The sequence below is a fragment of the Lissotriton helveticus genome, chromosome 3_2 (genome assembly GCF_964261635.1).
Source record: "Lissotriton helveticus chromosome 3_2, aLisHel1.1, whole genome shotgun sequence".
NCBI lineage: Eukaryota > Metazoa > Chordata > Amphibia > Caudata > Salamandridae > Lissotriton > Lissotriton helveticus.
In genome coordinates, this window is record NC_136062.1 from 346,321,986 (window position 1) to 346,336,796 (window position 14,811).

General features: G+C 43.5%; 1 protein-coding gene across 4 annotated transcripts in view; it reads right to left on the reverse strand.

Moving 5' to 3' along the window:
* Positions 1–14,811, reverse strand: part of ANO5 (anoctamin 5) — a 303,496-nt gene that overhangs the window by 179,318 nt on the left and 109,367 nt on the right. For 2 of the 4 annotated variants that reach the window (XM_078684222.1, XM_078684219.1), the window contains one exon: positions 7,926–7,973. The exons of the other annotated variants lie outside the window; for them this stretch is intronic. In XM_078684222.1, coding sequence (XP_078540348.1) covers positions 7,926–7,973 — 48 coding nt within the window. The remainder of the gene's footprint in view (positions 1–7,925; positions 7,974–14,811) is intronic. 4 annotated transcript variants of the gene reach the window in all.

The following is a 14,811-nucleotide window of genomic DNA, read 5'->3' on the forward strand; positions in this document are numbered from 1 at the left end:
GGCCCAGCAATCACAGGCACAAGAGGAATCACCGTCTCCCCTCACGGAGGACCTTGCAAGTCGGCGGGTGTCCAGCCCGCCCTGACCCGAGCACCGCTCCCCGGTGACTGGCTGCTTCGCCGGTGAATCGGTACGCACTGAATCATGGCAAACAGAGGCCCCTGACAAAACGCCACCCAGGCCAAACTGGACAAATTCGCCTATGAAAGGCACTCTCCTCCCCAGGAACAACGCAAGACGGCGGGGAAGACGACGGAGACGGAGGGGACCAAAAAGGCCACTATCGAGGACGTCTTGGCAGCATTGGCGCAGGTACAAGCGACAGTGGGAGCTACAGCTACCGAGGTCACCTTGATCCGGGCAGACCTCCAAAAAATGTCCGAAAGGGTCAAACAAGTGGAGGCTGTCACCAAATCCTTGGTCGAAGATGTGTCCGAACTGCAGACGGCAATGGAGCGACTGCAGACGGACAACAAACTGCTACGTGACAGACTGGATGACCAGGAAGGGCGCTCTCGGCGCAACAATGTCCGAATTTTGGGGGTACCAGAATCGGAAGACACAGGGGCAATGGACCTCTATGTAGAGGACATGATCAAAACCAGGCTCCAGCCTAAGGGACTGTCGAATTTCTTCTCGGTGGAGCGGGCCCACAGGGTGCCGGGGGGGAAGCCTAAGACAGGGAGACCACCTCGGCCAATACTGGCAAGGCTATTCAATTTCAGGGACCGCAACGCCATCCTGCAGGCCGCAAGAGTGGCGCCGGCCATCCAGATCCAAAACTCAAGAATAGCATTCTTCCCGGACTACACGGCGGAGGTATCCAGGAGGAGGAGGACGTTTTTGGAAGTTAAAAAAACATTGCGGGAAAAGGAACTGCAATACTTGATGCAATTTCCGGCCCAATTGCGAGTTGTGGCGGACAAAAAGGTGTGGTTCTTCGACACCCCGGACGCTGCGCGGGACTGGCTGGAGGGATGGCGTACCGTGGACCGGCAGCGGAAACCTCACAGACAGAATCACGACCGAGGAGGGACCAGCGGGACAGGCTCACAAACATCCGGTCGAGGAGGAGCGGAGGGCTCGCCCTCACATGGATTTGCAGGAGCTGGCGGTGAGGAATGACCCCTACTCGGAAAATGGCTTCAGTGAAGATTGCTGACCGTCGACGCATCATTTAAAAGCTGCTCTTGGACTCTGGCGAGACTACCCCGGAAGCACGCAGGGATGCCGCCTGCTCGGGGAGACACTCTCCCCCATACACACAAGTACTCTGGTTGTGGGATGGGTAAAGCGCTCTGCTCAGTTGGGGAGGCGGGCAGTTGAAAGTCCGTTAGGCAGGGATGCAGGGAGGGGGAGTTGGGGGAGGGATGGTTTTTTTAAAGTTAGGAACACACTTACATGGTCCAAGACGGAAACTAGACTTCCATATGAATCGAGAAAAGGCGGGAGGAGCGAGCGGGGGTGTACGGCTCCCAGCAGTACCTTCGGCACTTGCATAAACTACACACCTGGCGCCAATGCCGCACTTGCCCATAGCTGCACCATGGACCCCATAATACCCAATGGCTGGCGTTCCAATTCCTGATGGGAGTGGAGTGGGCATTGAGACACGGTGCCCCTCATTGCGCCTCATGACCTGGAACGTGAGAGGACTGGGGGACAAGGTGAAACGGGGGCTGGTACTAACCGCGCTTAAGAGGCTAAAACCCACCATAGCACTGCTGCAGGAAACTCACTTAACTGGGGGAGCCACCAAAGCCATGGATAGGCGAGGCTACAAGATGATAGTCCACTCGGGCTTCACGTCGGGCTCCAGAGGGACCGGCATCCTGATACGCAAAAACACTCAATTTATCCCCCTACTTACTAAAACCGATGATCAAGGCTGTTTTGCAGCCCTACAGGGGCAGTGGGAGGGGAAACTTCTCAACCTAGTTTCGGTATACATTCCACCGGCACTACACTCGGTACACCTCCCAAAACTGGGTGACTTTATTCTGACTCTCCCCGAGGGGGAGGTTATCCTTGGGGGGGATTTCAACGCTATCCTAGATGCACAACTTGACCGGTTTCCGACGCTAATACCCACAGGAGGGATCCCCCGCCTCCAACGATTCCTGACAGCCATGGGCCTGATTGATATCTGGAGACACCTCCACCCCAGTGCGAAACAATACACCTTCCACTCTGCGGTACATGGGAGTCTATCGAGGATAGACCACTTTCTGACCCTGGGGGAAGGTCTCCGACACGTAGATACTATGACGATTCACCCTCGAGGAATCTCGGACCACTCCCCACTTACTCTCACACTCTCTTCCCAGACACAAACGCACAATCGCATATATCCCATACAGGCTACTTATCTCAAGATCCCCCAGGTCCGCAAGGCTCTTAAACAGGCAACAACACAATATTTCACTGAAAATGTCCACTCCGTGCGCTCCTCAGAGGTACTCTGGGAGGCATATAAAACAGTATTGCGGGGACAAGCCATAAACACCATCACAGGTTACAAGCGGGCACGTTCTCAGGAGCTAGATGGTCTGGACTTAACTCTGCAGAAATTGACGGCGGAGCACGAACAACACCCCACTCCATCCACCCTACACGCACTGGCATTGCAACAACAGCTATATAATGATCACTTACGCATCTACGTAAAAGGGCAACTAACGGACACTCAAAATAGGACCTACGAGGTAGGCGACAAGGCGGGGAAACTCCTGGCCTGGCTAGACAAACGGGAGGGGAGCTCGAGGGGAATCCAACGTTTGAGGGATGAAAATGGAGGGATGCATACTAGCCCGGAACGAATTGTAGAACTGCTTGCGTCCCACTTTGAAAGGGTGTACACCCCTGAGCATGTAATTACTTCTGAAATGGCCAGGGAGGTACTGGCGCCGATCGAGGTTCGGACGCTGCCCTCGGAAGTGTCATGTGAGTTGGAAGCGGACATCACCGCTGATGAAATACAACTAGCTATTCACGCCTTGAACCCAGGAAAGGCTATGGGGACTAACGGGATACCGGTGGAATGGTATCAAGCGATGCCTGAAACCCTCAGCTCACATTTGCTGGAAATGTTTAAAGAATGTCTGGAGAAGGGTTCACTCCCGCCAGACCAGAGAGCAGTGACTATAGTGGCTATCTCCAAACCAGGCAAACCTCCTGATGAATGCTCCTCATATCGCCCCATCTCGCTGCTAAACGCGGAAGCTAAAATACTTGCCAAACTCTTAGCAATGAGAATCTTGCCCCATTTGTCATCTCTCATACACCCGGATCAGTCCGGATTTATGCCGCACAGAAATACGGCGTTAAATCTGCGCAGACTGCACGGAGTACTGGCCAAAGCAAACTCGGTCACGTCACAAGCAGTGATATTAGCCCTCGATGCCAAAATGGCTTTTGACCTTGTGGAATGGTCATATTTGTTTGAGGCGCTGTCTTGCCTGGGTTTTGGTCCCCGCTTTGTTGCATGGGTCAAACTGTTGTACACTGACCCGGTTGCCCGGGTGGTGGCAAATGGCCATATCTCGCGGAAGTTCCCATTAGGGCGAGGAACGAGACAGGGTTGTCCCCTTTCACCGTTGTTGTTCGCGATCTCACTGGAACCCCTTGCCACTCTTATTAGAACCTCGCCCCTATTAAGGGGCATCTGCTGGAGAGAGGGTTGGGAGGACCGGTTGTCCCTATATGCGGACGACATGCTGATCTACTTAACTAATCCTGACAGCGGGATACCGGCCCTATTACATCTCTGTGATACTCACGGCAGGATATCCGGCTATACACTCAATTGGAGCAAATCGGAACTGTATGTACTGAAGGGACAGGTACCGGCCCTAGACGCGGGCTGTCCCCTGAGGATAGCAGGCTCGTCGTTTAAATATTTGGGCATCCACGTCACTAGAGACCCCACAGAATTCATGGATAAAAACTTGAAACCCCACCTAGAGAGGCTCAAGCAAGACGTTAAATTCTGGTAGGGTCTCCCGCTGACGCTCTTGGGTCGAGCTGCACTTTACAAAATGATGGCCCTGCCAAGATTTTTATATGTCCTTGAGAACACACCTTACCCGGTAGCCCCTAAATTCTTTCAAACGGTTGCTGCATTGGTCTCTAACCTTTTATGGGGTACCCTCCCCGCTCGCATCGCCCAATCCAAACTGCATAGGGGCTGGTTTGACGGTGGTATTGCACTACCCAACCTCAAACTGTATTACTGGGCGGCGCACCTTAAACCCATCAACCAATGGCTCCACACTTCCCAGGCGGAACCAGCGTTCCAGGCGGACAGGGGGCAGCTGGGCGCTGACAGCTTGTTGGCTCCATTATATGACCACCGTAAAATTTGCGCCTTAATAGGACCCACCAGACTAACAGTGACACTCTGGCATAAAGCGACGGCTGCTCTGGGCTGGAAAGGGAAAATCACCAAACTAACTCCACTGTGGGACTCCCGAGTCCTTGGTCACTTGAGGAACAGCAAGGGATTTTCACACTGGGACACTATAGGAATATCTACGGTGGGCGATCTGTGGGACAGGGGGGAGGTGGTGCCCTTCAATAGACTGAGAGAACTGTATGAACTCAGCGAGCGGGAACTCTACAGATACATCCAGATACGGCACGCGTTATTAGCGGCTTTGCCCATGGATACAGACTTGCCCGAATCTTCCCCGCTGGAGGATCGCCTCCTCACTGAATTTATGGTGGAGCGTGCAACATCTCTTACCTACCGCAAATTACTCAACAACTTGCCAGACCCAACACTGACCTTAAAGGCAAAATGGGAGGGGGACACTACTGACATGGATGAACATGAATGGAATGGGGCACTAGCGTCACCCAGGGAAGTAGGCATCTCCGCAAGACTACGACTAGTACAACTCAAAATACTACACAGGGTATATTACACAAGGACAATGCTACACCGTATTAACAGGATAGAGCACCCTTACTGCCTACGAGGATGCGGGGAGGAGGGCTCATTCTATCACACCATATGGGATTGCCCCCGAATCCAGGAATATTGGAAACAGGTACTGCGAACAATCTCACAGACACTAGAAACTGCACTATTACCTGAACCGAAGAGATGCCTTCTAAATGTATGGGAACCTACAGACCTTTCCAGATATGGGCAACTCTGGGTTACAATAGGATTGATGGTAGCAAAGCGAGATATCGCTCAGCGCTGGGGGGTTCCGGAAGTGCCGACCAAATCACTGTGGTGTTTAAACATGGATAGGGTAATGCTGACAGAGAGGGCGGTGTACTCTAACCGTGCCTGCCCGAAAAAATGAAATAAAATCTGGACCAAATGGAATGAATATAGAGGGGAGATTTGCGACCCCTTACCGGAGGATGACCAAGATGAGTCGGATGACGAAGAGATAGTGGGCTGCGCTTTAGGATGGGGGAGAGACCAGGGGATGGGAGAAGGGCATTTTTACGCATTGTTACGCAAGCTTGAGGGGCAGGGAATATGGGGGGCACCACATCGAGGGCTTCCATACCGCACACGTACACGACCCTTAGGGAAGGTACCGAGACTGGGGGGGAATCTACCATGGGAAGTCTGGAAGAGATGTCTAAACGCAATTAGTATTGATATATAAATGACCATATGATTGTTCCTAACAGTTCTTTTGTTTGTTTTTGTTATAAACACTGGAAAAACCAAAGACCGTTAACTTCTGAGAAACTGATGCGGGTGCCACACCTCATTATTGTTGCACCGTATTACAATGTACACTATTGATAATTTCATCAAAGATTTTACGATGCGGTATTGAGAATGAACATATGCTATAGCGGCCAGCCCGTTGGGTTGTTGGCATTACGCTGTGTAAACAATTGACGCAATAAAGGTCTTTGCAAAACAAAAAAACAAAAAAACAGAGGCTTCTCAAAATCTATTTAACTCTCTTGTCCCAAAGAGAAAACCCATTTTGACGATTTATTTGAGGCAAGAAAAAAAAGGTAGAATGCTATTAGCTACATCACTTAATACATAAAGCAGGAAATCAAATTATTTAGGAGTAATCGGAGACCTAGAATTGTAGCCCCGATTATCAATATTCATCATGCAAAAGAAGTCAATTCGTGCAAAACTATTTTGAAGTTACAAAGCCAGCAACTTGCAAAGAAATCACAGGATTTGTGAGTGAATATCTTTATAAAAAAAAACATTTTTTCAATGTACTATATCCTTTTTGCGATTCAGAAGACTTTCTGAATCATAAATGGGAGTTTGCGACTCACAATTACAAAAGGAGTTTCCTCGTATTTGTGATTCGAATTGAGATGTGTTAATGGGTTGTAATAACAGTGTAGTTGCAAACCATTAAAAGGTTACCAACTCCTAAATGTAGATAACTTGTTCATAAAGGCGAGTGGTCTGTGGCCTTCAGGAGAGAATAGGCAGTGTTCCAGAACACCGTCTAATGTATTTAGATGTTTTCACACACAGGAAGCATTTTTTTTAAAGCAGCACCTCTATTTTAGGAAACATGACCTGTTAAGAAAAAAAAAAAGTTCCCCCTTTTGGAAACAAAACATAGTTATGTACTCTGCTGCCCCTTGCGGACCACCTTCACAGTGCAACATGGATAATTGCAGGGGGTAAAAAATAAAGACCTGCCTAATTAATTTTCATTATGCACAGCATTCTGCGACCTTCTATGAAAGACGCCTTTTTCATCACAACCCAATAGAACATAGGGCACAACGGAAATTACAGGCAATATTTAAAATTATGGTGTACAATATGCACAAACTATTTGTGACTTTCCGGTTAGGACATTTGGCCAGGCCATTGGTATTTCAGTTTTGCACTCATGACAAGAAAATGATGGACAACCTTTTGAGCAGAATATATACATTTCTGATATTCAACCACCACCAAACATATACAAGTATGAGAGCATGAGTTGCATAAAACACCAGAAGTTACTCTGTCATCTGAAAACAATATTAGAACGCCAGTTATGCTAAAAGTTAATAAGTTAGTATGAAAATGTTAGTTTGGTTAACGGATTTTGTTTCTACAACCTGCAATTCTTGTTTGTAAGGATGAATAAGGATAGTTTTGCTCTGTGTGAAGGAAGATGTAACAAAACAAAAAAATGTTGTGAATATGTACTTTCTGGCACAAAGGAGACATTGCTTACTGCCAGGTAAGGCCAAAGCACAGTAGTAGAAGAAAGGATTTCAGGTGCGTGACAGCATTCCCCTCAGACTGAAATTATCTATTTAAGTGCACTTGGTAGTACAAGAACTGCAGGTTGCAATTTTACATGGCCTATACTAATCCATAAACAAACAAGCTAACACCAACACCACACACTATGCCCACACCTCAGCTTCAGTCACCAATACACCGCCAAATAAATCTAAAACTTTCCATTTCTGTTTTTGGAGGACAATAATTTAATTTTCTTTTTTTTTCTTTTACTGAAACAAATTTGTATGCGTTTTTTAATTATGATTTTCATAAATTAATGGTAGTTAAACGCACATCGAAAAGTCTTGGTGATTATCTTCTACTTCAATGAACAGATCAATTATCACCCAGTAAGTGGATCCAAAGCTTTATGAGATCTAAAAGTTTTATGGTTTGAAGTACAAAATTCTGCGTGGCCAGGTGGACAATATTTCGACAATGTGTACCTTTTATGATTTTGTAACTCTTAGTAGATTAGTACAAGATAGCTGTGGTTTAGTGTCGAACTCGGGGAGGACAGCTAACCTAAAAATACACCCATAAGCAAAGAAATATTAGTTCTGGGGTGCTCTATAAAAGTTTAAAGATTTTCAGAACATGGAAACATTTCCTTGAAATAATTTGGCGTGCATTAAACACACTCAAACATGCAGTTAGATGCTCACGGAGACTAACACTTATTGCTTACCACTTGAAGGTTGGAGATGAGAAAGGTACTTTCAGTGCTGCTTATTCCCTGCCAGTGGCATCATGGGAAAAATATAACGTGGTTAGTGAGGATGCAAAGGAAGCAGGAGGTGCTCAAATGAATTCAACTTACAACAATGAATGACGTTATTTTAGCAAATGTAGATGAAGATGGCACTTTAAGCTGTTAAACGTTGGTAGTTAGATTTGCAATCAAAGGCTCTCTAAAACACAACACTCACTTTGAAATAACCCCGGCTTATTACATTACCACTTGTCGAAAGATAGGGAAAAAACAATAAAAATCCAAACATCATAATCTGGTATTATATTGCCCCGGTAAACACAATATATACAATAACTGTATAAACGGATCAAAGAAAACAGTGTAGGTTTGATGTGCAATGTTTGCTATTAGGGCTTATTAGATCTCATTATGCCATGGACACCCCGATGTGCAATGTAGTATATAATGTATTTCATTTGTTAAATTCGAATTTATTTCACCAAATAGGCTTTTTTGTTACAAAGTCATGCTAGGTTTACATTATTACCGAATGTGCTTAAACTTCAGCAACTACAGGTTGTGTGGATGCATAGATAGGTGAGATGTGGATGGGGGAAGCCATGCACAGTTTAGTAAAACGCTGCAGCCAGACCAGTCATGCTTGGGTGGCTGCATGAGTAGATTAAAGCCTGCTACCTATGTTTCATAACACCTGCTGTACACGTCAGATGATGGGGTCCAGGGCACTTACAGAGCAATTCATGTGCTGGCTTTAGATAAAAGATTTCAGCTCCGAGCAATTATGCGGATTCTCTGGTTCCTGCACCCAGATTTACTGGCTGCTGGACGAGCAAACCTTCTTTTTCCAGATGTAAAACCCAGCCGGTGAAATTACCTGCAGAAATAGCTGCATTGCAGCCCAGACCCATTTTGGCCCTGTTCACTTCTCAAACAAGACAAGGGAGAGCATCTAATGCTCCTCCCCGGCAGCCATCCTTCTCCCCTTTCTACACTCACCTCCACCAGCTGACCCTTCACTCCACGCCTTACATCAGTCCCCACCACACACATTTACCACCTGTTTGGAGGAGAGGGCAAATGTACGTATAAGACCCTAAGCAAAAGAGAAAGCATATGGGCTACTGCCTAGCATAACCAGGAAGGCCAGTTATTCCCCAATTCTTAGGATTTAACCGATAATTACACAGATCTGATGGTGTATTATCACACGGTACTAGTATTTTTTTAATTTTGCAGATGAAACGTGTTAAAATGTAATTTACCGCATTAAATAACGTGTGGACATCTACCACATAATTGTGGTAACCACACCTAGCTATTATAAGAAAACATGTGGTAATTAATTGCGTTAGCCTAATATTAATGCCATTTTGAAAGTCGACTATATATTTAAGGCTAAGAGGTCTTCTCACATATTACACTGTTGTTTTGCAAAAGATGGTTTTCTTTTTATTCCCACTGCGGATGGTGCATTTTCCAGAAGACATCTGTTAGCAAGTGAATTTGTTATGTACTAGAACATTGTAATGTTGGAAGTGCCATGGAAAACAATGGAGTAGCTCGGGGCTTATAATGGCCAGTATAAGCCCGGAGCTCCAATATTCCAATGCATCTTTGTGGCTGCAAACAATGGCTTCAGGGAGCCAAAGGAGATTGCAATCCCCTAGCGCTCCCTGAAGCACTTGTATAATTTGTTATAACATTCTGCCCTCTAGTAGAATGTTCTAATACGAAAAGATGGAGAACCGTCGCACTCCTGATTCACTGTCAGTGTCAAACCAAGTGAAACTGTGGGTAGGTGCAGTCAGGTAAACCCTCCTGAGTTTGAAGGTGTGAATCAATTCTGTGAAAGCGTTATCCCAACAGTGGGCAACGTCAACTGATAGCACTCTGGATAATTATTCAATAAAGTTCTTTCAATTAAAAAATAAAGTTCATGTAGTCATGTAGTCAAATTTGTTCTTCTTATTTTTTCTTCTTTATTCAAGCTTAAGTTTTCAATGTTCAGATTATTTCAATCATAATCATTCTCTTGTATGCCCAATGTATTTCGGGGCATGGCGGACGCCGACGAAGAAACACCACTACCTCGGGAACCGGTACAACCTTTTCAATTTCATCTTGTTGAAGTCCACGTGAACCCACTTGGTGAAAGCTTCTCACTTTTCATAATATTCTTGCAAGTGGACCCGCGGGACCACGTCATGACTCTGCGATAACATAAATTTAAATTCCCTGATGAAGGGCAAGCCCCGAAATGCATTGGGCATACAAAAGAATGATTATGATTGAAATAATCTGAACATTGAAAAATTAAGCTTGAATAAAGACGAAAAAAAGAAGAACAAAATTTGACTACATGAACTTTATTTTTGAATTGAAAGAACTTTATTGAATAATCATCCAGTGTGCTATCAGGTGACGTTGCCCACTGTTGGGATAACGCTTTCACAGAATGTTCTAATAGCCTTATAGCCCTTCTTAGCAGGAATATACCAGCTATTAAATTCCTGCTTCCTTGTTAAATTCACTCGCTCAGGCCTTTAACGCTTCAGCGGGCCTTTAATAGCCAGTAAGGCTATATTAGACAACCGATAGCGGGGTTCTCATCGAGAGGAGAGGAAGATGCCAGAATGGCGAGCAGTGGGAATAGCTGTCTGAATAGCAAGATTCTGTCAAATGCAATAACTCAAGGATGTAGTCATGTTTGCACGATTGTCACAGCCTGAGAAATATGGGAGTTAACCTGCTCACAGATCTTGGAAGAAAATGACTGATTCGCAAAAGTGGGAACAAACTGAACTGTAGCAATTAATACTTTGTTGAATCATATTAGTGTGTGTTTCTTAAACTACATGAGGATTCCCCTGCTTACTATCTCAAGCACACGTTATGTATTTCCCGGAGGAGGTAAGTACCAGGGACATGCCTGTAAAATCAGTCCAGACTCATTAAGAGAGAAGTATTAATAGACATCAGCAACTCTTCCAGGTGACACAGAAGTTCAATTTGAGAACCAAATTCATACTATTCTCTGGATTGAGCACGAGTCAAGATAGGCTTAGTCTAAATAATATCCCCAGCCACGTTGGACAACCAGAGTAACTTTAGCTCCAAAACGGATTTCACTAAAGCTCATGTGAAGAGAAAATTGGTATAAAACACAAGAAAGCGGTTTCAAATCACTAATGAATGGCTATGCACCAGTAGTAGCGCTCATGAGCCAACGGTGACGCCATAGTTTTCCAACTGTAGATTCTTCCAGGATGGACCATCCCCTTTAGGTTCTGTTGGAAACCGATCCTCTAGCAGTCCAAATTGGTATCACTGTGTGGCATTAAAGAGTACTGTGAGCATGTTCCTAAATCATAACTCCCTAATACTGGATGAGTATTTAGTCTCTTGGATGCTCCCAACAGGAGTACTACATCCTTTTAAAACAGGCTTTTATGACACACACCCAATACTTTTTGTGGCATGAGCCATAGGTCGTGTCACAATGCCTTACGACACACAATTTAAATAATTGCCTAAAGTCAACCTGAAGGGTAAAAATTGACAGAATTTCAGCAACATTACGCTGCTGATTAGAACATGAGGGCTATTGCCTCAGAATAACAAACTCAAAATGTTGAAATATAAAAGACTTTATTCCAATAGATCAGTAATATAATGAACCATTTTCTAAAGCAAATGTTTTCCACATTTTGGTTTAAAAATTATCTTCGAGGTCATACAACCGCCTTACATTTGCAGGTTTAGAAAACATTTGTTATAAAATTTGTTTTATGGAAAAATAGCATTGCACAAGCAGGAAGACTGTTCTTGCTTTGCACAGAAAGGTAACCCGTTTCTGGGCGAAAATGGAAATCCGTTGAGCAAATGTGTCAACCAGACTTTAACGTGTTCACTTTCCAATGAACCACCACATTTTGCCAGCTGTATGCTCATTTACTGTGCTGTGGAAGATAGGAGTACATGATGGACAGCGATGCCATCTGTTCAATGTATGTAGAAGGCCTGTTATCGAGCTGTAGAGCGCCTGGCACTCACAACTCCCTTATTAGCTTTTGGACTGTATTGTTGTACTGGGGTTGACTCGATTTGATAACCTAGCGTGCCTTCTGTGAACTGAGTGCCTGGTCCAAGATGTTTGTTGTGTCCTTTAATACAGGTCAGTTCTTGTTTATTTCCCAACGTGAGAGAGTTATGAATAAGTAACTTATTGTGGAGGTGATTATGTGTTATAGCTTTCACCATTCTGATACATTTACATCAATGCCTCTAGCATCTCTTGATGATTTATACCAGGTGAAGATTTGACAATTAAGAATGAGATAGTGGATCAAACTCACAAAGGCATTTATGAGTACCTAAATTGGTACTCCTGTAGTACTACTTCACATACTCTGGGAAATAGCTTGCTTAATCTTCCCGACGGCCCCCAGAGCCTGGAGACCCTTACGGGCGTTTGTTCGCGCTTTACAAATGTGGATGATTAATATTATTATTAAATGCCTTTGTCAAGTAGCCATGAAATATCCAAACATTTTAAATCCAGGTAATATTTATACACAGTTACGCTATTAGGAAGATTGGTATTGTTTTGCACGTTTACTAATATGGAGTTGTACCTTTCAGGGCCTAGTCAAAAAGGCATTTAAGAGTACATGAAGTCCTGTAGTACTGCTTCACATACTCAATGTCATTGTGAATTGCCCCCCAGGTTTTGTTATTATAAACGATAAAGGATGTTTTGTCTTCTTTGGTTTTCAACTCTCTGATTCACTGACATCATTGGTGCTTACATCTCTAGAGAATAGAAGAATCATAAATTCTCCTATATCAATTGTCTACAGCATAGATGTGCTGAAAAATTAGACAAATGGGGCAACCAAATCAACCATTCTAGTGCTGGCCAGCAACACGCAATTTTTTTTTTTTTTACTACAGACCAGATGAAAACAAGAATGAATATAAAATGTAGCAAAGATTCATGTCAGTGAATGAATATTATACGTGTGAAAGTTCAATTTAGCTTCAATGCCAGAGACAGTTGCAAAAATAGCTTAGACAGAATTTAAAAACAACCCGACAACAGGTGCTGAGCCAGACAGAAATGACCTCTGTAAACACATCCGCATACTACAGCTAGCCAAGTAAGAAGTAGGCAGAGTCTGGAGGTTACATTTTACTGGTAGAAACTGTGCTTTGGCATTATGTGGAGCTAGGGCGGTTGTAGGCATGTGTAGTGACAAGACTTTGCCACTCAAGGGCAGAGTTCAAGTGTGCAGCTCAGTAGAGAATGCGTTACGGTAAAGAAACTTGTGCATATAAAAGTTCATGTGAGGAAAGAGAATGGCAGATAATTTATATAGAAAAAGCAACAAAAAAAAATTAAAAAACGATAAAGGAACACTAAGATTATAGAAGATCTCCATTTGGCAACCAAAGAAAGGGATTTAAGGGAGGAAAAGCAATTCTACATTAACTTTGCACAAGAGTAATTGAAACACACTAAAAAATAATATCACAAAACACTGCTAACGTATGATATATGCATTTATGAGGCCCTGAAGCTAGACGTAGTATTCACAATTCATCATAAATTAAAATGCTGCCCACTAACCAAGCAACTCCGTAAAGCATTCGTTTTACAGATACAGAAATGTTCACGTAATAAAACTAATATCTTTAAATATTACAGTAAATCATGAATGCTTAACAAACTTCTGTCATGGATCTCTAAAATAATGGGTTCAAATTACAAAACAAACAAAAGACACGGTGACAAACCCGAACAGGTCAACCAACATTTTACCACTAAACAGTAACCAGTTACATTTTGTTTCATTAGCATAGCTTCATGACTTTTAGGGATATTAATAGACCTAGTATTTAGGCCATTACATCATGCTAAGCTTAACAACAATATCTTTTGAAAATCATTAGGGGTCACTATAATCACCATAGGATTCACAAGTCCCCACCAATAAAGCAGAGCACAACTGTAGCAATCGGGAACTATTTTATAAGCACATCTAACCAACTTGGAAGTCTGTATTTTGTGGGATGAAGAAAATCATTCAAAATTCTTTGAAGTATTTGGCATTTGCAAAAGATTTCTGGCTACTGATTGAAATACATGCAAGATCATCCTATGCTAATACGAACTCACTGGGTCTTAATTTCGAAGATTTTGGACAAAATATTATGTAACAAGTAGACAATGACTATCAATTTTTTTAAGAAGATAATTTCTTTTTATTTTTACTAAAAATTTCTGAATTAAAGTGATATACTTTCATAATTTCTACAATGCGTTTATTTTATTTTTGTTAAACTCAAACAGAAATCCTACATTAGGCATCCTTGATTTTTCAATTGTTTCATGCTCATATGCTACAGTTTTCCATAAAATGTCATTCAGGAATACAGTATATTATCTAGACCTCTACTTGGATACAAAAAAGGAACAATCCAAGAAAACAAGGCGCATAAAGAGTATTTGAGTGTTCTAAATAGAGAGTGGGATCCCACAAACCGAAATGCTACACAGTTGATCCATAGAGAGCTAACGGTCAACTGTATTTGTTGCTTCTCATTCTTTCTACTTCCAAAAAGGTCTGTGCACCAACCTCTTACTTGCGGCCTATTATAAATTTCGGTGCATGTGTTACTCCTTCATAAATGTGGCAGATATCTCAGCTACTGTAATACAAGTACACTATGCCCTACAGTGCTTGTAATATGGTGGATGGGATATTTGCCACAATTGTGACAGATAGCACATTTACCAATGCTAAATTGGGCCATTAGTTTATTATCTAAATCTACTGAAACTGTACATAAACTAAGC